General features: G+C 41.2%; 1 protein-coding gene across 3 annotated transcripts; it reads right to left on the bottom strand.

The window, feature by feature from the left end:
• Positions 1-1,496: 1,496 nt before the first annotated feature.
• On the bottom strand, positions 1,497-25,852 carry ambra1b (autophagy/beclin-1 regulator 1b). Of its 3 annotated transcripts, XR_006371421.1 has the most exons (20): positions 25,419-25,851; positions 19,473-19,683; positions 18,542-18,600; positions 17,542-17,725; positions 16,214-16,386; positions 15,970-16,036; positions 13,724-15,249; positions 12,265-12,351; positions 10,980-11,168; positions 9,928-10,008; positions 9,752-9,852; positions 9,402-9,512; positions 8,576-8,764; positions 8,345-8,499; positions 7,945-8,084; positions 6,707-6,811; positions 5,663-5,850; positions 4,987-5,106; positions 3,251-4,377; positions 1,497-3,135 (listed from the first exon to the last, which is right to left on the bottom strand). XR_006371421.1 is itself a non-coding variant. In XM_044125917.1 (19 exons), the coding sequence occupies exons 2-19, from the start codon at positions 19,602-19,604 to the stop codon at positions 3,866-3,868; spliced, it is 4,119 nt and encodes a 1,372-aa protein (XP_043981852.1). In that variant the 5' UTR covers positions 19,605-19,683; positions 25,419-25,851; the 3' UTR covers positions 1,497-3,865. The 3 variants fall into 3 exon arrangements, 2 of the variants coding, with proteins under 2 accessions (XP_043981852.1, XP_043981853.1); XM_044125917.1 differs by having other exon boundaries at positions 1,497-4,377; XM_044125918.1 differs by lacking the exon at positions 12,265-12,351 and having other exon boundaries at positions 1,497-4,377; positions 25,419-25,852.
• Between the last annotated feature and the right edge of the window lie 55 nt (positions 25,853-25,907).

Raw genomic sequence — 25,907 nt, 5'->3', positions numbered from 1 at the left:
TTAACCTCAGGAATACCTTCTTCACTCATCTTCAGCTACAGAACCTTCCTGCTGAAAGTTTCTCAAACGGTTTGGATTGTAGTAAAAATGAACAGCAGGAGCTGAAAATGTAAGAAACGTGATTTTGTTCCCCAGCCGGACCGAGCCTACAGGACAAAACATCCCACGTATCGTCTGTTCAGTCTGATTTAATTTATTTGACGGTTCTGTGATAATTACAAGAAATTAAGATTGAATTTCCCTTACAAAAACATCCCATGAATCACGTGATTTTACCACGAAACGTTCCAAAATCTCACGAATACATGTGCTTTCACATGTGATTCACCTCTTTCACACATCATTCACATGTAAAAATTTTTGTGAACCACACGTGAAAGTTACATGATTTTCATGAGATTTTTTGTAAGGGTTGTTTTCATCATAGGAGGAATATTCCTTAACTCAGACCCACATGTTGTTTAGGTGTGACCTAGATTTCATTTTACGTACTTTTACAGTTTTTAAACAAATTTGTAAAAATATCGGGACGTATTGCCCATAACAGCAAAATTTTACACATCGGTGCATCCCTACAAGTCCTCCTGTTTATTTTTGTCTCAACCCTGAGTCACAGCTGGACTGTGATGGGAGTCTCTTCCTGTTAAAAGTGCTCCTCTCCACTTTCCCCACATGCTTGCTCAAGAAGAGAATTGCTAGTGAGTCAATGACTCGGTGCAATCAGCTGGGATTATTTAGATACCCAATATTCTCAAATATCTGAATTTAAGAACTGCAGCTGTTTGAAATTAATTTGGACTGATCTGGAATAATAAGAAATGAGAAAATAATTATCAGCTGTGCGGGATTTTTGGGATAAAATAGAGAAAAACTCCATTGTTTAAGACAAATGTTTTGTCACATGGACCATAAGATTGAATTTGTTTTTATCATAGGAGTCAAACAGCTGGGTCAAGAAAAAGGCATATTTATATGTATTTCTAAAAAACAAAAATGAAACAAATAGCATTTTTTGTAGAAAAGGATGTTACTCACCACAGCTCAAAAAACGAAAAAAAGATTTCACACGTTTGCTAAAGCCACTTCCTTTCTAAATGTTAGCTAGAGTTAGCCAAATTCAAAGCTGAATTATGTGCAGCACAGCTGGTTTTTTAGTAAAAGCCTCTGGATAAACATGGTTCTTATTATAAAAGCTTGTTTATAAAAAGGATACAAACTCTGTCGTACTTATTTCCCATGGAACATTATGTCAGTAATAATTTTGCCCTGGTGGCAAATAAAAAGTCTACATCTTCTGTATCATTGAACGTCAGTTTGGAGGCCGCCCAAACTCAGTCCGAGGTCCACACACGGCCCGCAGCCATACTTTGAACAACCCTCCTTTCATGTTAAAAAGAAAGAAAAGAAAAGGCATATTTATATGTATTTTTTTTTTGCATTTTATGAATGAAATATGTTAGTGTTGGATAAGGCACAAACATTCGTCACATCACAGAGAAACTCTCAAAGCTCTTTAATTACATCACGTCTAAAAGTCAAAGAGTCGGGTCGGAGCCGTCCGAACTCCACAGTGGGATCCTGACACAGCAGTACCGTTCAGCGTTTACACTCATCCCTCCGCAACCTGAACAAACACACACGCACACACACACGTCACAGAGAAACTGGGTCTAAAGCATTCACCAATCAAGTCAGCTCAGGAGGTTTTGCTGTTGCCATGGTAACAGATATGCAACTATCACGGCGATCGGTACCAAATGTCACATGAATCCACAGACAGCAGAGGAGGAAGAGGAGGAGATGAAGGTCTGGAGGCATCAAGTTGCTTTAATTTTACTGAACAGAACTCCGAATCCCATGATGCTTTGAGGGCACTTCTCCAGTTTCTTGTGTTGAATCTGACTCCAGATCAGCTGGTAAACGCTTAAGAGCTTCGCTTGGTACTCCGATCCGACTAGAACCGGAACCAGAAACAGAACTTCATCAGACCAGGTTCAGAGTTTGAACACACTGATGACACCGGCGGGCTCCGTGGGATCAATTCAGAAGTTCTGGTCGTAATCCTGTTTAAGTGCAAAGTCCATCAGAACCGCTGGAAGATGCCTTCGTAGAGAGATTTCCTGCAATAGAGTTCTGATTGGGTCGGAACCGGATGCTGAGGAGGAGAACTCAGCGCTGCTTTGCAGAAACAACCGGATCAGTCACATGATCAGGAACAAAGTCGGTCCATGATTTGATTGGCCGGCGCTCAGAGGGCGGAAAACGAAACCTGATTGGGCCTTTGAACATTCTGACTCAAAAACAAACCCGGTACGGAACCAGAACCCAGTTCCAGCAGACACAGGATTTGTTAGGAGTCATTCTGGAAAAGTAGACAGAAGTCGAGTTTCCGACCCGGATCCGATAGGTAGTTCTGGTCCATTTCTGCTCCTCATACAGACCTTCCTGGACTGGGTCTGCTGTTCTGTTCCTGATGAAGTTCTGCTAGGATTCTGGATGAGATTTATGACGTAGTTTCAGGTCCAGGATAAGAAAAAAAATTTCAATTCTGAAACTAATCCTGGAACGTGAGAAAAAGTTTATAATATTACAAGAATAAATTCAAAGTATCGCGAGAATAAAGTCGTAGTAATGCGAGAATAAAATTGCAATATTACGAGAATCAAGCTGTTGTAAAGCGAGAATAAAGTCAAAACGCGAGAATAAGCTATTGTAATATGATGACTGTTCTCCAAAGTCGCGCTACAACGACAACTAAAGTTGTAGTAGGGCGAGAATTTAACCAAAATATTACAATAAGTTATAGTAATGCACATAGTAAATTATAATATTCTGAGTTAATTATAATATTACGGCTTTATTCTTCTACAACTTTCAGTAATATTACAACTTTTTCTCACAATATTGCGACTTTTCGCGTAAGGACTTGTTTCTGTTTTTTCACCTAGTCTGGTCCTACGAGAATAAAGTTATTACACTGCAGCTTTATTCTCATAATGTTACAACTTTATTCTTGTAATTTTATTAACATTTTTTTTATTAGCCTGGCTTTGATATCCCACCGCAGATTTTGACTCGGTTTCGCTGATCCAAAGTTTTCCAGAACTCCTGGAGGTCTGGATGACGGACCGGATTCTGGAACAGAACCGTGGACAAACAGACATGATGGATGAAATCAAAAGTCATTCATTAAAACCACACACACGCACACACACACTTCTGTTCAGGCTCATGTAGCACCAAAACACACCGTAGTGCAACTGGGTTTTAAGAAGGATGGGGGGCGGGGCTTGAACAGTCCTGTGGTTTCCCCTATCGGCGGGAAAACGGTCGCTCTCCTTCTTTTAAAAACAAAAAACAAGTTGTTTTTTTTCATGATCCGCAGCAGATTCAGTCTCATCTGTCCAATCAGTCTGCAGTCAGGACTGTCCACCTATAACCTTTGACCCCGCCCACCTCCCCACCCCCACTGTCCTCTCACAGGACGGCGTCCCCCAAACCAAAAAGTCTCGCACAACAAAAACTCGGCGCTGGACACTTCAGTCTCTGCTTTAAGCCTCTACATCACACGGCGCCGAGTGCGGCGGACAATCTGTGAGGAAGGTGAGTGGCCTCCTCTTCCTCCTCCTCTTCATCACCCCCTCAGAGATGGCACTTCGAAGCGGAGAATTCGGGGAGGAATGATCGCAGTTCAGCTCGGCTTCAGCCTGGGTTGAAAAGTGCGGAGGGAAACTAGTGACGGGTGAGGAAGAGGAGTGAGGCAGGGTGAGGAAGGGGCCTTCAGTGTCAAAGCAGCACCTGTTTCTGAGAGAGTTAAGGCTTTGAGCAGCACTCCGGACTCTTCTCCTCTCGGCCAATCAGAGCACTACCTGCTGTACGGGTCGCCAGGGTAACTGTTGGGCCTGCCTCCGTTGCCGGACAACGGGCTGTGAGAGGATGAGGAGGAGGAAGAAGGGGAGGACAGCAGCAGGGAGGAGGCAGAAGGTCCGGGCAGCGAGTCGTCATCGTCGTTCCGTCCGCCGTCGAAGACGTCGTCCATGTCCACTGCCACAGAGAGCCCTGATGGCGCGGGGCCCCGGAGGACCTGGGGGCCCCACATGGGGGAGAGGCGGTCGGCGGCCGGCAGGGGGCGGAGCGGGAAGGGCTGGGGGACGAGGAGGGGCGGGTCGGCAGGGGCCCTGGAGGCCCCGGGGCCCGTCTGGGAGCCCCGGTGGATGCGGTGGCTGACGATAATGTTGTTGCCGAAGCCGCCCATGGACGCCATGGTGGTGCTCTGCTCCCGCTGCACCACCGCCGTCATGCCGCCCTCCGCGATCAGCCGCCGGATCCGAGCCAGGGCGTCCTCTCCGGAACCAAACTCGGCGGATTCGGCTGGACCTGAAAGAGAAACGACTCGATTCATCCCTCCATCACAACCGCCGAATCATCAGCAGGTAGACGATGCGATCCGAGTCCGCTGTGTTTCTTCACACAACAAAGAGTTCCTGCAGGTTTCACAAAGTTTAAGTCTATGCATATATTTTGATAAAATCATTTTAAAAACACACACACACACACATATATATGTATACACATACACACATTTAATTTTATATGAATACGTAGAGTACAGACCAAATGTTTGAACACAGTTGTGTCCAAACTGTATATGTTTTTTTTTGTTTTTTTTCCCCACCAGGGGGTCTTTTGTGGGCTCTAGTGTCCCTTATATGACAGTAGGTTGACAGGAAAGAGAGAGGGAGAGGGGGGAAGACATGCGGCAAATGTTGCCGGGTCCCGGAATCGAACCTGCGACGGCCACGTCGAGGACTCAAGGCCTCCAAATGTGAGTTGCGCTATCCCCTACGCCACCACAGCACGCCTCAAACTGTATATGTTTAATGTTTAAGATGCGGACACCTGACTACACTACTGAAATTCAATGTGGTTTTATGAAAACGATCCTCCAGAGAACGAGACAGTAAATCCAGGCGGTGAGTCAGTTACCGGCTGCCGGACCGCCCGACTCGGCGGACGCTTCAGTCCGGACTCCATCTTGGACGGCGCTGCTCCCGGGCGTCTCTGGAGGAACCTGAGCGGCTCGACTCGTAGATGGAGCTTCAGCGCCTGAGGAGAGACAAAAACTCCATCAGGATGTTTCTGTCTCAGCATTTCTACTAAAACCAAACAGAACCAAAGACCGGTTCTGAGACATGAAGAGAACGGATCGGCCATCCTGCTGGACGATAAACTGTCCCAGAAGTTATTGAGTTGAAACGTTGTTGTTTTGAGACCATTTTCAAGAAATAGTAATGGCATAATAATACAAGACCACATTCACAAAGATCAGCATTTAAAACTGGAAGACATTTTAAATAACCAAAATAAATAAAATAACAGAAACAACAAATAAAATTAATTATGAAACAAAATTGTCCTTCAACAAGGGTTAAGTTGAGACTAAAGCACCAGACTGAAGACTTTAATCATCCAGTTTTAGCAGAAAGAGAGAAAAGAGAAAAACAATAAATCATGCAAATGAAAATTGAGCTTTAATTTATTATGCGACTGATTTATATTGATTGTTGTGACAGAATCAGTTCATCTGGATGATTTGACATTAACTAATCGGCAGGAGTGCCGGGATGTTCCAACAGGGTAAAGAAGAAGAGTGGGTTCGTACTGGGGGGCTGCTGGGACGCGCCGGGCTCCGACAGCTCTCTCTCCGTCTGCGTCTCGGCGTTCTGCAGCTGGACGATCGGCGTCTGCGTTCCCTGTGATGTCACTGAGGGGGCGGGGTTTCTGGGCTGCAGACCGATGGCGTTCATCAGTCCCATGTCTCTGTCGAGCCTCCAGCCGGAGCGGTTTGGTCTGAGGAAAAAACGAACAGAGGATTCATTCATTCATTCATTCTGAGTTGCTTTTAAACCTCAACCTGAATCTGTTCCATAAACTCATCACACTTCAGATTGTTTCATATCAACATATACTATATCGTCTCATTAATCCACAAACTTTATGTTATTTTCTACGACTGAGTGTTACGGCAAAGCAGAGAAGAAAAAAAAGAGAATTGAGTAATCAGAATAAAGTCACAATAAGGACACAATAAGCAACAAATCAATTAATAGCATGAAAAATAAAAAGAAGTTCAATAATTTACATTTGCGTGATTTATTGTTTTTCTCTTTTCTCTCTTTCTACCAAAAACCGGATAGAAAAAAGTCTTCAGTCTGGTGTTTTCGCCCTTTTTTCAGGACTTTTATCATCCAGTTTTTCATAGAAAGAGAAAGAAAAAAACAATAAATCGTTCAAATTAAAATAATTAAATTTATTTATCATGACATTAATCGACTTCATTGATTGTGACAAGCCTACACCCATCATTATTTAATATTCTTTTGCTTTCTATTGTTTATTAAAATCGCTGTAAAAGTATCGTTTGTTTCGTTTATCATAATGCAGGAGTCTAACTGACCATCAAGTGTTGTGATTTTATGGCCGTTTAGTAAAATTTGCTTCTTTGGGAATCAATAAAGATAAAAATAAGAAAAAAAATGCAAATCTACCCAAATTCTGCAAATTATGAGAGAATTTGCATCAATAATTGTGGTGGTAGCTTTCTGGAGGGATTGAATAATTAGGTCATTTTGTGAAAATAAAATTATTTCTCTATTCACTTCCATGAATAAAACGTCCAGATTGACTCGGCGTCTGCAGCTCTCACCCTGGTCTGTCAAAACCTCGGGTCCGGCCGGTTCCGCTGTTGTTGACGGAGAACAGCGGTTCGCTGCTGGGCTCGGCGGGACTCTCACCGTCGCTTCTGTAGAACCTGAACACAAACGGACGGAAACGCGTCCCGGGTTAATGCGCGTCCAATCAGGAAGTCCGCAGCGTGGAGGAAGGAATCACTCGGTTCACAGCCTCGTTAGCGGATCCAAATGGGCTTTTCCACTCAAGAGTTCTTCCTGTGAGGGCGTTCATTAGGATAACGAGGTTAAATGGAGGAGAGGAGCAGGCGGGGTCACATGATGCTTAAGTTTCCATCAGGATGATGGAAGTCAGAGCGAAGGATGAGCAGAGAGACACAAAAACCATCTGATAAATGAAACTGAAGATCTGGAGGGACGGGAAGGAGGAAGAGAGAGAGAGAGAGAAATGGAGAAAAAAAGGAAAAACAGAAAAAAGAAAAAGAGGGAAAAAAATGAGAAAAGAAAAACAACAAAGGAAAGAAAAGAAAAATGGACAAAAGAAGTGGGAAAAAAGAAAAAGAAAATTTAAAAAAAAGGAAAAAACAAAGATGGAAAAATGACAGAAAATAGGACAAAAGATATAAAAAACAAAAATGGGGAAAAGAAAAGAAAATTTTTAAAAAGAACAAGAGAGCAGAAAAGGAAAGAAGGAAACAGAAAAAATAAGGAATAATGGAACGAATGATAGAACAGAGGAACGTATAAAGACAAGAAGAAAACAAGGAAGGAGGAGAGAGATTATCACAGAAGGGAATGGAAAGAGAAATGAAGGACAGATTAAAAGAAAGGAAGACAGGACAGAGTAAAGGTTGCTAATGAAAAGAGGGACGGCTACAACATTTAGACAGCAGATAAAGAATAAAACCTGGAAATTATATTTTGACTACTTTTTATTCCCCAACACTTTTCAAAATCTGGGTTACATTTAATCCCAAAGTGCTCCAGAAATACTCAGAACCTGGAACAAATAAAAAATCCATCAGTTCTGAATGATTTTACAGACAAACCTGAGGATACTAAACAAAAACCCGATCTCCTACTCTCTCCATGGCACAGGAAGTGACACCCTTCCTTGGTTCTGATTGGTCAGAATTAGTTCCTGACAGGATGTAACGTTCTTCACCTGCTTTATGAGGTGAACAGCCAACTTTTTTTTCCTGTTTTCTAGTTCAGATTTGTGACATTCAGGCAGAGTTGGAGCTGTTGGACTCACACGGGCCGGCAGATCACGAGGTCTCCCTTGTTGGTGCCGTAGGCCAGACCCATGGCCGGGTCCGGCAGCCACCGGGCCGAGTTGATGCTGACGTGGCGCCTCTGGTCCGGAGCCATGGGGTAAACCACGTTAAAGACCATCTGGGAGGCAGAGAACCACAAACATCCTGAACATCTGAACTTCAGGAAATCTGGGTGCAGAACTTTATTTCCCAAAGATTTAAACAAAGAAGGCGGACTGATATTTTTTTATTTTTTGCTCGCTTTCATTTCTAGACAAATAAAAAAAATAAAAAAAGAGACATGGCAGAAAATATTTTGAAAAAGCATTTTTTAAGAGTAAACCCGTTCCTGAAAAGTATGACAAAGTGTCAGGGAGACGCTTTTCTTCTTCATCTCACCCTCATGGATGTCTCTCCACCGTGCGGCTGCTGCAGGCGGAACACCTGCGCCACCATGTGGTCGGTGGAGGGATGCAGCAGGATTCTGCGGGACGCCAGGCCCACCATGACGTAGCATCCCATGGGGGACAGGCTGACGGAGATGGCGTTGGGACCTGAGGGGGGGGAGAGCAGCTTTAACAGGGGGCGGAGTCAGGAAAGATGAAGCGCCGGCCGGTGGCGGTGGCGTACCAAATCTCTTGGTGTAGAGCATTTCTCCCAGGTTGTGCGGCGCCAGAGAGTAGATGGCCAAAATGCCCTCGTCAGGAAAACCCCGCTGACTGCTGGGAATGAAAACCGCCAGCAGCTGACCGTCTGCGGAAATGTCGCAGCTGGCGTCGTTGTAGATTTTACAGTTTGGCACCAGAACGTTGACCGAGGCTGTAAACAAGAAACACAAACATTTATTAACTCAAACTCAGAGCTGGGTAGTAACTGGTTATGTTTTTTTGGGGGAAAAAAAGTACTTTTAAGAATATTTATACTATGCTGCACTTTTTATTTTTACTTTGAGTAATTTTATTATGAAATATCTCTGATCTGACTTGAGTAAAATTTCTGTATTTTCAACCCACTGAATGAGAAACAAACATGTTTTAACCAGAAATTCACCAGACACAGACCTGCAGTTTTTGTTAAAGTTTCATAAATTTTTTTATTGTATTAACACATGACATGTTAAACTGCAAATGAAGACAATAAAAAAAATTAAATTAAATTTAAAAAAACACCAAAATATTTTTTTGGCACTAACAGAGTTCCCTACAATGTCTTTTTTGATGAAAGGTTCTGGTAACTGACATCTGTCCTGCAGCCCTTGGACATAAACTTAAATACTTTTTATCAACTTCTAGCCAAGAGTCTGATGTTTCCATGGATACCAAATATGAGGTGTAGAAAAGAGTGTAAGGAAAAAAGTTAACATCTTCCCCGGTACTGGACGCCTAACAAGTATTAAAAACATCAAGAAATCAGAAGAAATGAGGGGAATGAGGGAGGAATAGAGGAGTTCTCGTACCGTTACTGATCTCTGGGAGGTCAAACTTGGTGAAGTCCCACCACTGCAGGCGGTACGTCGTGTTGGCGATGTTGCTGGCGACCGCAGACTGACCTTCGCCAATAGAGGCTCCTGAAAATTGAGTAAAAAACAGATCAAGGCTGCATTCACACCAGCTCTGCTTGGTCCACTTTAATCAAAATCTAATTTGTTCGTCTAGAAAGTTTGAGAGGTTTGAATCAAACTCTGGATCTTTCTAGAAACCAGGTCTCGGTTTGGTTAAAGCGATCTCTGGCGCGGTTCAAATGCATATGCAATATCACTCATCTGTGAATATTTTAAACTTTTTAACAGATTATCGTCTCCCTTACCAGCGAGAACTCTGTTGACAGACGAGTGTGTAGCCAGACCCGGCTGTCCTCGTTCATGGAAGATCCCGGCGTACGGCAGGTACTCCGGCAGGAGGAAGCGGCTGCAGGACCAAACCAGATTATTTCAGCATTTGGAAACCAAATGTAACCCGGGATTAATCGTGTAACGGACTCACCGTGGGACAAATCGCCCCAGCGACGGAGCAGACATCCTGGCATTCCGTGGTGTCCTGTGTCTCGCTCTGTCTCCGTTATCACTGCAGGAAAACAGGAAAGGTTCGTATTTGTTCCTTGAACTGTTTCATTTGCTGAACAAACAACAGATTTAGAGCAATAATTGAGCAAAAACTGTACAGAAAACCTATATATTTTGTATTTATCTGTAAATGTGTTCTACCCAGAAGTTTTAGTTTCACCTGGTACAAATTTATTAAAAGTAAATAAATCTGCAATTAAGCACCTTTTTTATCCAATTATTAATTACTGCAGTACTTCAACAGATTAATCCAACACTGTACTGATTACAGGTCGAGCAGGAAGGGAGGAACTTTGTACATGTTGATGTTAGAAGTATTTTTAGATGCAAATAATTAAGCATATACTAAAGAAATACTGTGCTGTTGAATTCCAGGAAATAAAATGTTTATTTTCTAACTTAGAAAAGGGCAAAAAAATTATTATTTTTTGCATTTTAATGCACTGAGTAACATAAACTGAAATAGTTAAATGAAAACTCTGCATTTATCTGCTTTTATTAGAATAATAATCTGTTACTAAAATAATGGTTATCTATCACTGAGGGTACCAGGGTTTTAGCCAATAATTCATCAGACACACACCTGAAGTTTTTGTTAAAGTTTCACAAGTTTTTTACTGAAATAAATATTTGTTTTGCCTGATTTTGTTATTTATTGTTACTTATATAAAATATTGTCATTTGACTTTATATTTTGGTCCATCTGATTGTCATTTTTAAATATTAAATGATTGATAATTTGATCAGTTACTCAGTAATTGAGTAGATTTTTTACCAAACACTGATTTAGTTTCACTTGTGTAAAATTATGTTGAAGTATAGCTACTCGTACCCAAGTTTAATTTAATTTACCTCAGATTTCCGGTTCAAATATGCAAATATGTTTAAATAAAACAATAGATTTTGTTGTTTGTAGGCCTAAAGTGGAAATCCTGTCTCTGCGGCGAAGTTAAACACAAAGTAAGCACTAACTCCAGCTCCTCGAAGTCGACGTCGCTGTTGTCCATGGCGCTGGACGGGTTGGGGGTGGGGCTGTCGGAGGATGTGGACATGGTCCGCATGCGGTGGTTCTGCTGGTACCGAAGGGAACGCTGGCGGATGCTGTCCCTCCGGGACAGATACTGGATCATCCTCTGAGCGTAGTAGGCTGCAGGAGAAAGCCTGCAGAGCAAAGACAGCGTTTCAGGTCACAGTCTGGTTCCTCTGCAGCCAATCACAGTTAAAATCAACTTTATTTAAATAGAACATTTTCAGCAACTAGGCAGTTATTAAAAATCAGTAACACACATCATATAAGTTACCCAATGTTCCAGTTACTACTAATCAAGGGCAAATCTAAACAGGGGTTTTTAGTTGGGGTGAACCGATTGCAGTTTTCTGGCCGATCGCCCATCTTCAAAAGTTTTGACCTGCCGATACCGATGTTTTTTGTCTGAAAAGTTGCTAAGTATAGCAAGAAAGTTGTTGAATTGGTAACAGTGGGGTCACTATTGTTAACTGTAAACACGGAGACATGACCTGGTGGGTCCGGTCAGTCAGTCAGACCTCTCACTGCAGGGCAGAAGAGGACAGCGGCTGATTTTTAGACCTTTGATGAGGTAGAGAAAATCGGTTTCACATGCAAGTCTACACCCCTAATTTTTAGTCTTGTTTAAGGGAATTCAGTGTTTCAGCTGTTTTGCAGTTTTCTGTTTGTGGTGCATAGAAGCTGAACGCTGCTTCTCCATGTTTGGTTGTAGGGATGCAGAACAGAACCAGAACCAGAAGACCTGAGAGGTTCTGGAAGGTTGCTATGACAACAGCAGGTCGTTAAAGTGTTGTGGTGCTGAGCAGTTCAGTGATTTATGAACTAAGAGAAGTATTTTAATGTCTATTCTCTGAGCTACGGGGAGCCAGTGAAGGACTTTTGGACTGGATGATGTTCTCTATCTTCCTGGTTTTAGTCAGAACACCAGCAGCAGCAGTGTTCTGGATCTGTTTGATTTTTTAGGCAGACCTGTGAAGAGTTTCTCTATTAGTCCTTTAATCCTGGAAATGTTCTCCAGGTGATAAAAGGCTGAATCTTTAACCGCCTTTATGCATCTCAATCTGTTTCCAGCTGTAAGAACTAAAGCTGTGTCTGACTGTAGATCGTTGCTCTTTAGGTCCAAAGATAATAACTTCAGTTTTGTTTTTGTTTATCTGGATAGAGTCCAGTTGATAAACAGCTCTATCCCGCTGGAGAATAAAAGTCTGGCCGGTGAGAGCTGTGTGGTACCTGGCCGGGTCTGGGTAGATGGGATGGTCTCTGGACCCGGACATGTCGTATCGAGACAACGACAGCAGGGATGACTCCAGCAGCCGCCTGTCGAAAACAGACCGTTGTTAGAACGGGATTTCTGCAGCGTGGAGGAACTTCAGTGTTAAAATAGAAAAATTGGACGGATTTAGGACGTTTTCTGGCCTTCCTCAAACACTAAATCAAATGGATCTTTGGACCTTTCAAAATGGCTCTGAATGACTTCACTGAAAACCACATATAGATAAGAAATTACGTTTTTAGCTGTTTTGAAGCAGTTTTATGGAATAATTGCATTAAATTTCCACAACATAATGACACTAAAAGGGTCAATATTTTTACATCCATTTTTCCTAACATTAGGTTAGAGGCCATCTACAGCTACTGCACCAGCATCTACTATAGACATTTTGTTTGCAACTAAAATACAATTTTATTTTGAAACTGACATTTATCCATGTATGAATGATACTTTATTTTTATAATATGACTTACATTTGAATTTATTCAAGTTAGATCAAATTTACTTAGGATTTTTTTTTTTTTTTTTACCAACTATGAAATATAAGTCCACATATGTTTTTTTCCTCTTGGGCTGAACAAGTAATTATTAACGTTTGACTCTTTACAATCAGCACCCCATAACTACCTGCTTTTGTTTTTTAATTGAGAACATTGTGGAAAATTTACGGTAGCTCTTTATGTTAAGGAAGACGGATGGCCCTCCTGATACAAAAGAAAACTCAGGTTTTAAAAGGGGCAGTATTGTGTTTTCCAGCCACAGAGTGACATTTTATAGCAAAATAAAGTTTTGCTATGTGACCTTCAATTGATATAGAAATACTATATATATATATATATATATATATATATATATATATATATATATATATATATATATATATATATATATATATATATATATATATATATATATATATATATATATATATATATATATATAGTTATATCAAATGTGACTTAAAATAAATTTTACTTTCGCTGTCACTTTAAGAAACTTCTGTTCTGTGGGTTGTTTTTGCCTTCAGGAAGTCATCCCAACATGGCTCCTCCATTAATCCTTCAACAACAATTTTACCAGCGTTTCACTGAAAAGTAGCTGCCATAGTGAGCAGTTCCAGCAGGTATTTGCTAATTGCTGCTGGGTTGTCAGAAGGAGCTGCTCTGTAAAGCTGAAGCTCAGAAATGGCAGCTCTGAGGAGGAGCTGCGCCTTGAAGGTGGGGGTAGATCCACCCAGGGGTTCTGCACACCTGAATGGTTGCCATGGAGATTAAAATATCAAAGCAACATTCCAGGTATGTTTTGAGGGAATAACATTATAATATGATGTAAAGCTCAAAAAAGTTAATTTTACATGATACTGCCCCTTTAATTGATAACTTTTATCCCGGATTGGAGCCGACTGCAGCGCCGTACCTCCTCAGGGAATCCTCATCCGGAGGGTCAACAGGCATTTCTTGGCTTAAGGCCTCTGCCGGCTCAACGGCCCGGCTGGCGGTGGCCTGCCGGTACACCCTCTCCCACTGCGCCGTGTCCTGGTTGTAGACCAGGCCCACTGTCTGTTCGGCGGCCTGGCTGGGCGGCGGCGCCAGCGGGAACGCCACCGCTCCTCCTCCACCTGGAGGAAGAGGCGGCTGCTCGCTTGTCTCTGGGGCTGCCCTCCTCTCCCTCTCCTGGGTCTCCAGCGACCTCCTGCTCTCCTCAGGCTGCCAGGCGGCGGCAGGCGAGGGGAAGGAGGAGGAAGAGGAGGGAGGATCCAGCGAGGTAGAGGAGGAGGTAGTGGAGGAGGTCTGGTGCGTGCGCTCCCAGCGCTGGGAGTCCTGGTTGAAGGTGAGTAGGTTGTGGCAGGCCCGGCAGCGGTTCAGGTGATGACCCCTGGAGGTCGCCGGTGGCGGCGGCACGTTGTTCTCCAGGCTGTGGGCGGCAGGCGGTGGCGCTGGCGGCTGGTAGTGGATGATGGTCGGCGAGGAAGAGGAGGACTGGGCCGGCCTGTCCGGGTCCATGTTGTTGTTAAGCAGCTCTTGGCTCGGCTCCTGGTTGCCATCGACGATGCTGCCGCCCAGTGACGGGTCTATGTCGATGCGGTCGATCTCCAGGAAGTAGCGGCTCAGGTTGCACTGCAGAACGTTCCGGAAGGAGGCCGAGGAGCCGCGGCCCCCGTCCCAGAACGGGTGGTGGCCGCTGCTCGTCCCGGCGCCGTCCCGGCTCCCCGGCTCCCCCTGCTGGGCAAAGCCCCGCCCCTCAGAGGCGGAGGTGTAGAGCGGCGACTGGGACGAGCCATCCTGCTGGCGGAGCACCGACAGCAGGCTGACTGAGGAAGAAGAGGAGGTCCTGGGAGGAAGCATGGTGGGGCCTGCCGCACTGTCCCGCATGTTCAGCAGGCTGCGGGTCCAGTCCGGGCCGGGCCGCGCCGACCCCAGCGGCTCCATGATGTTCGGCATGATGGGGTTCAGGGAGGCGCCGGCGCTGTAATAGACGGAGGTGAAGGCGGAGGGCCGCTCTGTGGGTTGCCGCGGCTCCGTGCGGGCCGAAGAAAAGGTGGAGGCCGTGGAGAGCGTTGGCGTCTCCGTGGACACCGACGGAGTCGTTGTGGAGGCGCCGGTGGGCAGGCAGCGCTTCCGGCTGACGGAGCAGCGGGTGCAAACGCACACCATGCCCAGGTGCTGGGTGCAGCCGGGGAGCGAGGGGCCGCCGGGACCGCCGGGACCGCCGGGCGATTCTGTGACTCCGTTGCCACCGTCGCTTATGGACCGCGGCGGCGGTGGAGGTGGCGGCTGCTGCTCGGCTCCGACGTTGGGTCCCGGGGAGCGAGAAGACGACAAGATGTGCAGGAAGTTGTGGAGGATTGGCGTCCGGCGAACCGGCTGGGAAGGCAGGAAGGAGCGCTGGCGGAAGTGAGGCATCTCCACGCTGTCCATCGGGACCTCAGAGTCTTCCTCATTCTGGGACAGAAGAGACTCATCAAACGAGGAAACGACCAACATGAAGATTTTCTTTAAAATAAAAACACTGATTCACACCAACATCTATTTAAAACTTCACTTCATAAACACTAAATCTTACCAAGTATTTGTATACTTGGTAAGATTTGTAATGACTTGAAAGAAATTTTAAGTCTTTTAAGTAAATATCTTAGTGCACTTGAAACAAGGAACATCTAACTTACAAGTAACTTTTCCATTAAGAAATTAGCTTTTAAGCCAATAATTCCTTAATACTGATGAAAAAGTGCTAGTTCATCTGCAAGATTATTTCACTTATAGCAAAATATTTTTCCCATCTTACAAGTGGAGAAAAATCACAAGACAAATGTTAAGAACTAATCTTTATTTTACCAGGATAAAAATATCCATTTAGATGTTAAACTTATTTTCAAGGAAATCTGAGCCAAGAGGTTAAAAGAAAACAAAAAGCTGTTAAAAGACAAACTTTCTGCCTCAAGACATTTCAGTTTATATTTAAGGAAACTAAACAAGGCGAGTACAGTCAATCTAAAAGTATCCTAATGAGTTTGATGAAGAGAAATCGCAGTGAATGAAAGCCTTCTTGCCAATGCAGTTTGAGCAAAAGGGGCAGAAATAAACAGCGGAAAGTATAAAAGTCAACATCTTTCAGTGAAACTGCAATATACTAGAAAATTTGGAAATTTTTGCACAACTCACCTGCTGATTGGACGGATTCACAATCGCCGTGAGCAGGTTGTGACCCAGAGGATCAAATCTCACCAACCTGGAATAAACAACAAGAACAGGACTTTTATTTTTCACACTTTTCTTCCTCCCCTAAACTGAACAGAAGCTCACTTCCACAGGGCCTAAACTAAAACTAAACACGTTTTAATTCAAAGCCTTAAATCTCCCGGCTGGGTTCCCGGCCTCGCATCGTGGCGACGGCTCTCCGACCCACCTCACTCGTTCCGTGTCGCTTCCCGTCTTGACCACGGCGAAGGGCTCCGGGCGGCTCCAGTCCCAGAAGTGAAGCTCGTTGTTGGTGGCGATCAGGAGGAGCTGGGCGGTCGGGTGGAAGGCCAGAGAGGCGATGGCCACGTTGCTCTCCGTAAACCAGCTCTCACTGCCGCCCTGAAAGCAAATCGCCAAGTTCAGCCCAACAAACTAATGGAAATAAACTATTTGTACTGGTATGTTTTTAATGCTTATGATCCCGTTTTCATTCAGTCACAATTCAGACATTTCTGATTACAAAACATGCAGTTTAAATATTGTTGTTTTTTTTATGACAGGTTTTATGTTAAAGGAGCAACATGAGAAGTTCAGGTTTTCTATTGTTTTTCAATGTAAAAACAATATTGTGAATTTTTAAATTTAAAGTTATGAATTAAGACTTTGTTTGATAATCAGCAGGTTAATGAAAGTGAAGCTACAACTAAAGATTATTTTAAAACTTGATTAATCAGATAAAAGAAATGGTTCCTTTGGTATATCTTTTAGCCTCTGAAGCCTTTTTATGCAACGTTACAAACACATTAAAAGACGCAAATAAACAAATATTTCAGCTTCTTCTTTTAAAATAAATATTTTATTGCCTAAAATGCAATAAAACTGCATTTTTTTTGTGTATGCTTGAAGCTTAAAGCTTTACATCAACATGTAAAAAGTTCAGTCATTTCTGCTTGGGTTAACATCAATACAGTGCAGACCTAATCTGATGATTATTTTTTGGATTAAATGATTAATAATTTGATAATAATTGGATAACAAAAAGTGCTCAGCAGGAGATTCTTTGCACCGGTGAAGCTAAAACTATGTTCCAAGAAAGGTTCTGGGTAGAACGTACTTATAGACAACAGTTCTTAAACACAAAATGTTTATATTTTTTGCACAGTTTTGGCTTTATTACTGCCCTGAATGTGCAGTTTTTCATTAAATGGCCATGTTTGACATACATATTCCAGTTAATATTCATAAATTTGTAAATTAGTTGACAATTATATCAATAAACAATTAATCAGATTAATCGTTTCAGCCCAAAATGAAATAATTCTGTTTTTTTGTTATAATATTTGCAAGCAAACAAAAGAGTAAAACTTAGATGATCCAAACCAGATCTGATCTGATCCAAATCTCAAACTGCAACATTTATCACATTTTTTAAAGTTTTACTTGGTTTGGTTCAGGATTCCTTCTAGTCGTACTGAATGTCTTCTCAGTTTACACTTATTACTGGACAAAGATGAAGAGATTTCCTGAAACAGTCCCAACTTATTCTGCACTCACATGCAGGTCCCAAATGCGGACTTCCCCATCAAGGCACCCGGAGGCCACCAAGCCAGGAATGGTGGGGTGAAAGGTCACACACCAAGGGGTTCTTCGATGGCCTACTAAGGAATGGAGGCACTTTCCAGTCTTCACCTCCGTTATATAGATGTTGTGGTTGACGTGTGTGGAGGCCATTAAAGACCTGCAGGGACAAGGGAGGCAGTTTTATCCATTAATGATTCCAGTTGGTTTTAACATTGAAGTCGACATGAGAGGAATAACTGAAAACATGGAGACTTTATTCATTATTCTGGAACTCAGAGCGATCTCAAATTTTATTCCAACAATATCTTCCTCCCCTAAACTGAACAGAAGCTCACTTCCAAAAGGCCTGAACTAAAACTAAACATGTTTTTACTTAAAGCTTTAGTGTGACGCAGCGTTTTGGAGGGTTAAATCTTCCGGTTGGGTTCCCGGCCTCGCTTCATGGCGACGGCTCTTTGACCCACCTCACTGGTTCCGTGACGCTGCCTGTCTTGTGACCCTTTAAAGATTAAATCCAATTGATGAAGGATGCTAATGTAAAAATAAAAAGCTGATCAAAGCTTAATAGCTTAATATTTTATTCTAAAATCCAAGAGTTTGCTTTGGTCTTTAGTTCCAATGTTTATGCTTTTTTTCTCTCCACCAGGGGGTCTTTTTGTGGGCTCTAGTGTCCCTTATTTGAAAGTAGGGTGACAGGAAGGGGGGAAGGAGAGGGAGGAAAACATGATGTACATGTCGACGGGTCCGGGAATCGAACCCGTGACGGCCGCATCGAGGACTCAAGACCTCCAAACGTCGGTTGCGGTATCCCCTACGCCACCACAGCCCGCCCCAATGTTTATGTTTTTAAAAGCACTTCTAGTAGTGCAGACAAAGTAATTTGAAGGCGTGCGTGTGTGTGTGTGTCGGCGTGTGTGTGTGTGTGTGTGTCGGCGTGCGTGTGTGTGTGTGTGTCGGCGTGCGTGTGTGTGACCTGTCCGGGCTGAAAGCCAGCAGGAACGTTGATCGAGGGCTGTCTGGAAGCTCCACTTTCTAGAAGAGACACAAACCAAAAACATTTAAACTCAATCCAGAATAAATAAATAATCCTAAAACATCTGTTATTTGAAACACTTTAAATTAATGTGGCTACGGAGGACTTATCCTGACAAAATAAACGGAAAACTAAATAAATGACTTGATAAAATAATGAAAGTGCCAATTTTGATTCCAAAAAATTAAACCTTTCCTGTTAACAGTATTAATTTAAAATGATTGGTATTATTTAACTTTCCATTTCACTTCAATTTTTTATTTAATAAATGTTATTTTTTAGTCTATAGTCACATTTAATTATCTGTATTTATTTTGTACTTTAGTTTTGGTGACTTTTTAATTGTAGATTGATTTATTTTCTCCTTCTCTCTTTTTCCATTCATTTGAAGATTATTTTCTTTAGTTTTCTTTCATTTTCTCTTTTCCCTCCTGATTCTTTGTGAAAACGTAAAAGATAATAGAGGGTAAATAAATATAGAATATGCAAAAATAAATAAATATTGAAATAAAATCTGACAGTAAATACAAAAAATTATCAAAAATAAAAAAAGTTAACAAAAACAGTAAGATTGGAAATAAATTGAAAAATTAAACAGTGACATGTTAACAATAATATACATTTTTCCTACACTGTGTGATCAAATAAGATAAGTGGGGGGTTTTTTCTGTCTATTTTTTGGATGCAATATTTGACCCAGATTACTTTTTGAGCCATTACTGTATTTCTATGTTTATTGCCATTCATAATGGATGATCAGGAGAAAACTAGACGTTTGGTGGAAGGCTGCACTTGATTTCAGCCTTTATGTGCTGAGGATGTCCAGTTTCATTAAAACCAAGCTGTTGGGACCTGAGCTTTTTTAACCCACCTGACTCTGCCATTTCATCCAGCGGACCTTCTCCTCCACCAGCAGCTGCAGGAGCCGCTGCGAGCCGAATGTCTGGGATCCCCGCTCCCGGCTCGACAGGATCCGGACCGAGTTCCTCTGACGGGACGCCATGTTGCTACGGGGCGGGCCTCAGCTGATTGGCTGCTCTCTCCTGTTGCCGTCAGTCTGTTGTCGCCATGCAGAGGCCAGGCTACGACAGAAACAGATCGATTCAGAAAATATTTTCACCATAATTCTATTAGAAAACAGCAGAAACACTGAGGAACTACCAGCAGTTTGAATTTTACTGCGTGAAAAGAGTACAAACACTTTTCAAGGTAAGTTTTCAAACTTTTCCAGCATCACTTTGGGGATAAAACATAAAAATAAACAATACAAATACAAAATACAGTTTCAATTCACTATTATATATCATCCATCCATCCATTTTTTTACACCCTTCTTCCCTAATGGGGTCGGGAGGGTTGCTGGTGCCTATCTCCAGCTGCGTTCCGGGCGAGAGACGGGGTACACCCTGGACAGGTCGCCAGTCTGTCGCAGGGCAACACAAAAACATACAAGACAAACAACCATGCGCACACACACTCACACCTAGGGAGAATTTAGAGAAACCAATTAACCTAACAGTCATGTTTTTGGACTGTGGGAGGAACCCGGAGAGAACCCACCATGCACAGGGAGAACATGCAAACTCCATGCAGAAAGACCCCGGGCCGGGAATCGAACCCAGGACCTTCTTGCTGCAAGGCAACAGCTCTACCAACTGCGCCACTGTGCAGCCCTATTATATATCATTAATTACTATTATTAATAATGTACTGTTATAGAATTTGACATTTACAATGTAAACTAAAATGTGGCAAAATTTGGTACCACTCTATAGTAATGCTCCATTTATAGATGAATAATAAATAGTTTGTAGATACATTGTCAATTCATCTGTGAACACTTTAAAAAAATCAAGTCAAAGTTTACTTATGTAGTATATTTACAACAACTTCAAATGACCAAAGAGCTTCACAACAATCACAGTAGGATGTATATATGTGTGTGTGTGTAATATAATTTTTTTTACAAATTATTATTATGCTCACAAGGAAGTCTGAAATGTTCAGTTTAACAACTTTCTCCAAAAATATATAAGCAGATTTTAATCAAGCAAAAGTTTGCACTTTATTACATTATTACAAAACTGTGCAATTTCAATATCAAGCACTTTCAAGGGCTTTATAAGAAATCAAGCACTTTCCAAACCTTAAAAACACTAAACTGAAATTCAAGCAACCATATAAAGCTGCATCAGAAACGATGAGCAGTTTCGTTTCCTCAGCATCCGTTAATCCAGAGTAATAATTATTCTCAGTTTGAAACGGGAAAAAAACCACATGAATTTATTCAGATTTCAGTCTGCTGATCTCTGCAGCTTTAAGGTTTAACTAGCGCTTGAATTTACAGAGTTTCCATCTGCAACGTTCCTCACAGAAACGCCGTCAGACGAGCAGCTAGCGCTCAATAAATCAAACGTCCATGACACAACGCTTCTCCGCCTCGCTTTTTCACAGTGCTTCAACAGAAACAACAGTTTATGATACTGATTATACGCTGCAGATATTTGATTAAAGATGGAAAATGTAACTTAAAAAAAGATATACAAGTTCAGCGGTTTCACTGATTCACCCAAAAGGGAGAAAAAAATCTGAATATGTTCATTCTGCTCTTTTCTAAACCCAAAAAATTAAAAAATTAAAATCCTGTATATAAGCAGAGAAAAGTTAAAAATCAACTGTAAATATAATGTTAGCTCAGGGGTGTCCAAAGTGAGCCGAATAAACATGTTTCACGGGTCCAGGTAGATTGATTCAGACACATCGTTTTGTTATTTCTGTGTTAACGGCCTGAGCTTTCAAAACAGATAAAATAAAATGGAAACTTTCTCTGACCACATTTTTTACTTGCAACTTTGTTTTAGAGTAAATAAAACCACAGACTCACCAAAAGCAGACCTGGGTGGAACCAATGAGAAACTCTGCTAAATAAGGCAAAGGTTTCTAAAGACTGACTTCCTGTTCTTGTTGCTGACATAATCTACATGAAGAAGAAGAATTAAGGCATTTTCTTTTTGTTCTTCTCAAATACAGCAAACACTCCAAAGCATTTTCATCAGAATACTTTGTTTCATTAAAACAAACAATATTCTGATTCTGATATTTATCAGAACCAGCATAAAATTTTGTTTTGCTTATTGATTATGTAAAAACAAGAAATATATTACAGGTAAATTGTCCCAGAAGTTATTGAAATAAATAATAATACTGTTGTTCTGAGATCATTTTCAAATAATATAATGATACTGGGCTTCCCCCGGTGTATTATAAACCTGGCGGGCCGGAGGGCTTAGCAGGTTTTCTGGGGGAAACCCTGTGATATTGATGTAATAATAAAAAGACACATTCTCAAAGTCAATAAACTTTAAATTCTGAGGAACATTTATCACTGAAACTGGAAGAAATTTTAAATATCCAAAAACTGTCCTTAAAAAACAAACGGTTTGGTTGAGACTAAAGCACCAGACTGAAATTTTGTCATCCAGTTTTTGGCAGAAAAAGAGAAAAAATAAGAGAAAGAGACAAAAATTTATGCAGATGGTAATTATTGAGCTTATTTTAACTTAACCATTAAGTGATTTATTGATTATTGACCTAATTCACAAGAACAGATTCTACCTGACCTCTAAAACTGATCCCATCTGAAATCTTTAAACACAAAGCTTAATTTAGAGTTTCATATCTTACTCCTGTCCACACACACACACACACACACACACGCACACACACACACATACACACGCCCACACACTCCGCTACAACTCAGTAGCAGCTGAGGAACGAACAGTGTCGCCAGATGATGTGTCACCGCCAGATTAAGGAGTAAACAGGTCAGCATAAAGTGCCTAAAATCAGAATAATCCATACAGGTGAACCTGGTTAATGCGTGACCTTTCGCTGACCCCGCCGCAGCGTTTGGGTTTCATTCAGAGAGCGGGGCGGATCAGGGTAACACCTGGATTTAAAGCATCAATCTCAGAGGAGAGGGAAAAAGTCAGAGCATTTAATTCAGAAAAAAACTTTCATTTAGAACGTAAGAAAAGTTTTAATATTTACTGAGGAGAAAACGACAGAAATTATCAAAAGAAAAGCTTAAAAGTTGAATAAGAGACATTAGTTCTGGCCTGACATTTAAGCATTTTTATAAGATGGAGAAACAGGGCTGCAGAATATGAGACAATATTGCAATGAGTATAACAGTTGCGATATCACATGCAACATAATCACTCATAGAAACAGCTGCAAATTGATTTGGTTCATCATCAAACTGATAGATTAGAAAGTTATTTTTTTTAAATCTTGTTTATTTGTGATCCACAATGCTTATTGGAAAGGTTTGTGACTTTTAATATTATTAGTAATTAATGTTTATTTTAATTTGTCGTTGCAGTTTGTAATGAAACGTGCTTTGCTAGAAATGACTGGTAATCTGAAATCATATTGTGATAATAGGCCTGTCACATGATAAAGTTTACTGGATGATAAAATATCGCAATAAGACTTTGTTTCTATGTAATTTTCAAATAATACAATGATAATGGTATAATAATACAAGTCTTCCCTCTCAAAAACCAATCCATTTTAATTTTGTAAAACATATCCAAAATAAAACAACCATAAAAACAATTAAACTAAACAAAAAAAAGAAAAACACACACAAAATAGAAACCGTAAATAAAATGGATTATTTTGCCTCCCTAAACAATATTACCCTTCAATAAATATCAGATTAATAAATAGCTTATTGTGACAAGCTTATGTAATAATTGAAATAGTTGAAAAATTAACACACAACAACACACTGATCTAGTAGAAGGAGTCGTCAGGGCAAAGTAAGGACTGTAAATCACATTAAGGGAGGAATTTTCCTCCACTTTAGGCTCTGTAATAATAATATTAACAGATTTCACACAGAGGGAAACAGCAGGAAGATCCTGGATTAAATCCCAGCCAGGTTGTAGCTTTGCTTTTCACTAAGGTTTTTAATTTCTCTCCAGTTTCTCCAACTTCTTCCTAATACTGTCTGAAAAGCACAAACCGAGTTAATGGACGATCTGCATTTTCCTTCAGTTATAACAATGTTTTTCTCACGCATGAATGAATTAAACGCACAGCACTGGACACTTTTAATTTAAATTAAAATAAATATAAACTGTCTGGATTGAGGACTGCTAGTCAGAATGAGTCATGAAAACTGAAATCAGCCAACAACATGCCAAGCATTTTCTGGTAACAAATAAAGTAAATCTGATCAGGACAATAGTCACAAGAAATTATAACCAAACTGAACTCCCATTAGAACTGAGAACAAGCAGAAATAATCCTGACATGGAGCTTCATGATTATTTAAAAATACCTAATGAGCCAACACTTCACATTTCCCAACAACTATCATATTCACATGACTGGTCTTACTTCATAAATCCAAGTGAACCAATCAGCTCAAACAGCGACCATTTTATAAAAAGGATCTGACTTCAATCTAGGTTTCAAACTAATACAGTCAGTCAGACTGTCACAATAGGAGCAGAAAATCCTGGTTAACTGGAAAGAAAACAGTTTCCAGTAGAAATGAACAACATATCAGTATTAATATCAGTATCAATAAAAGGAACACTTAACACTGGAACTGGAAGACATTTTAAATATGCAAAATAAATCAACCAAACCACTGAAACGATAAGCAAAATAGATTATGAAGTCTCAACAAAACAACATAGGAATCATTAGGCTCAGTGTGGGAAAACAAGCAAAACTTCCAGTCAGGACTTTTGTAACAAAATAAAGAGTCAAACTAACCACATTGTATTGGAGGTCAAAAGTTTGCTGTATTTTTCAAAATAGTGGCTTTTTGATATTAAAGGCCAGCATCACATTAACGACTAGGCAAACTACAAAACATGCACGAAAATGGAAAATATCACTCCTATTTTCATTTATTTTACAATTTATTGATTTATTCCTTATGGTGACAGACTTAGATATACCTGAGATGGATGTGTTGTCCTCTTCACTTGATTTATTCATAATTTTTTTAATGATTTGTACTACTTCTTGTCTGGAAAAAAAGGATCCTGATTCTGGTCAAAGAACCAGCTGTAATGATCTGATGAGCTCACCATGATGCCAATGGAGATCTGAAGCCATCCAGGATATCTATGTTGGAGCATAAGATCATTTCCAACTCCTACCATAAGGCAGAAGTAACAGGAGGTTCCAGATTCCAAGAATCTGATTCAGGAACCGTTTCTGCAAACTAGGATGTTGGCCTGAAGAAAAACTCCCCTTTATGTGAAATTATCTCATTTCACAGTATTTAATAACATTTTGTATTGCTTATGTTTTTACGTAAAAATTTTTACATTTGTATATTATTTATTGCTGCTGGTCTTGTATTTATCTCTTGTTTGAATATTCTTGTGTGATACCGAGAAATAAGGTCTGGATAAATCCATTTTGAACACTGTGTGTGTCCAACTTCGACTCTTTAATACCTAAAAACGTTAGAAAATATCACCATAAGCTGGACTTTAATGTACCAAGTCACCCAAGCATAGTTTATCTACAACAAAGCCACTAACTAACCTAAAAGAGACACTGACAAACCAGTAATCTTTAATCTGGTGATGTTAGCTCGATATGTCCAGCTAACCTTTAGATGAAGCTAAAACCTACATTAATTGTTGTTTAAATATATCCAATGTTTCTAAATATCCATTACAAAAAGCTATAGTAAAAGGTGAGTGTATAAATCCAGCATTTAAGTCACAGAGTGAAAAAAAATCCACATTTAACGCCAAATCATCGGAGCACGGCCTACCTTCACAGCCGCTGCTAACGGGTTAGCTGCTAACAGGCTAGCTTCGGTTAGCCGCTAAACAATAAACCGTCAGACAGAAACATCCGCGTCTCCGGGTCACTCTGCTGGACAGGCTCCGTTAAGATTAGCGGCAAACGTTCGTCTCCAACGAGGTAAAACAAACCCAGGTTGATCTTTGAGACATTGGTCCGATGGTTAGGTAGCTGACAGACGGCACTCTACTGCTGCGCATCCAGCTAACGGCTAACCAGGCTAACTCCGCAGGTTGGCTCGCAGATCGCCGAGTAATCGAACTCTACTAACGTAAGGAGGATATTTTTAATATAAACCACCAACGTAAGGCGCAGAGGTGAAACATTAGCTTTAATGTTGGTGTATGTATTCTGTACTAATTCTCAAACAATATAGCTACCAGAAAATCAGGCTGTTTCGTTCATCCTGACAGAGAAGTAGCTCTTCAGTCGACTGGCGCTCCTTAAATGGACTGGA

The sequence above is a fragment of the Gambusia affinis genome, linkage group LG08 (genome assembly GCF_019740435.1).
Source record: "Gambusia affinis linkage group LG08, SWU_Gaff_1.0, whole genome shotgun sequence".
Classification (NCBI taxonomy): Eukaryota; Metazoa; Chordata; class Actinopteri; order Cyprinodontiformes; family Poeciliidae; genus Gambusia; species Gambusia affinis.
Note: the sequence above shows the minus strand (reverse complement) of the source record. Positions and strands in the feature narration are given on the sequence as shown.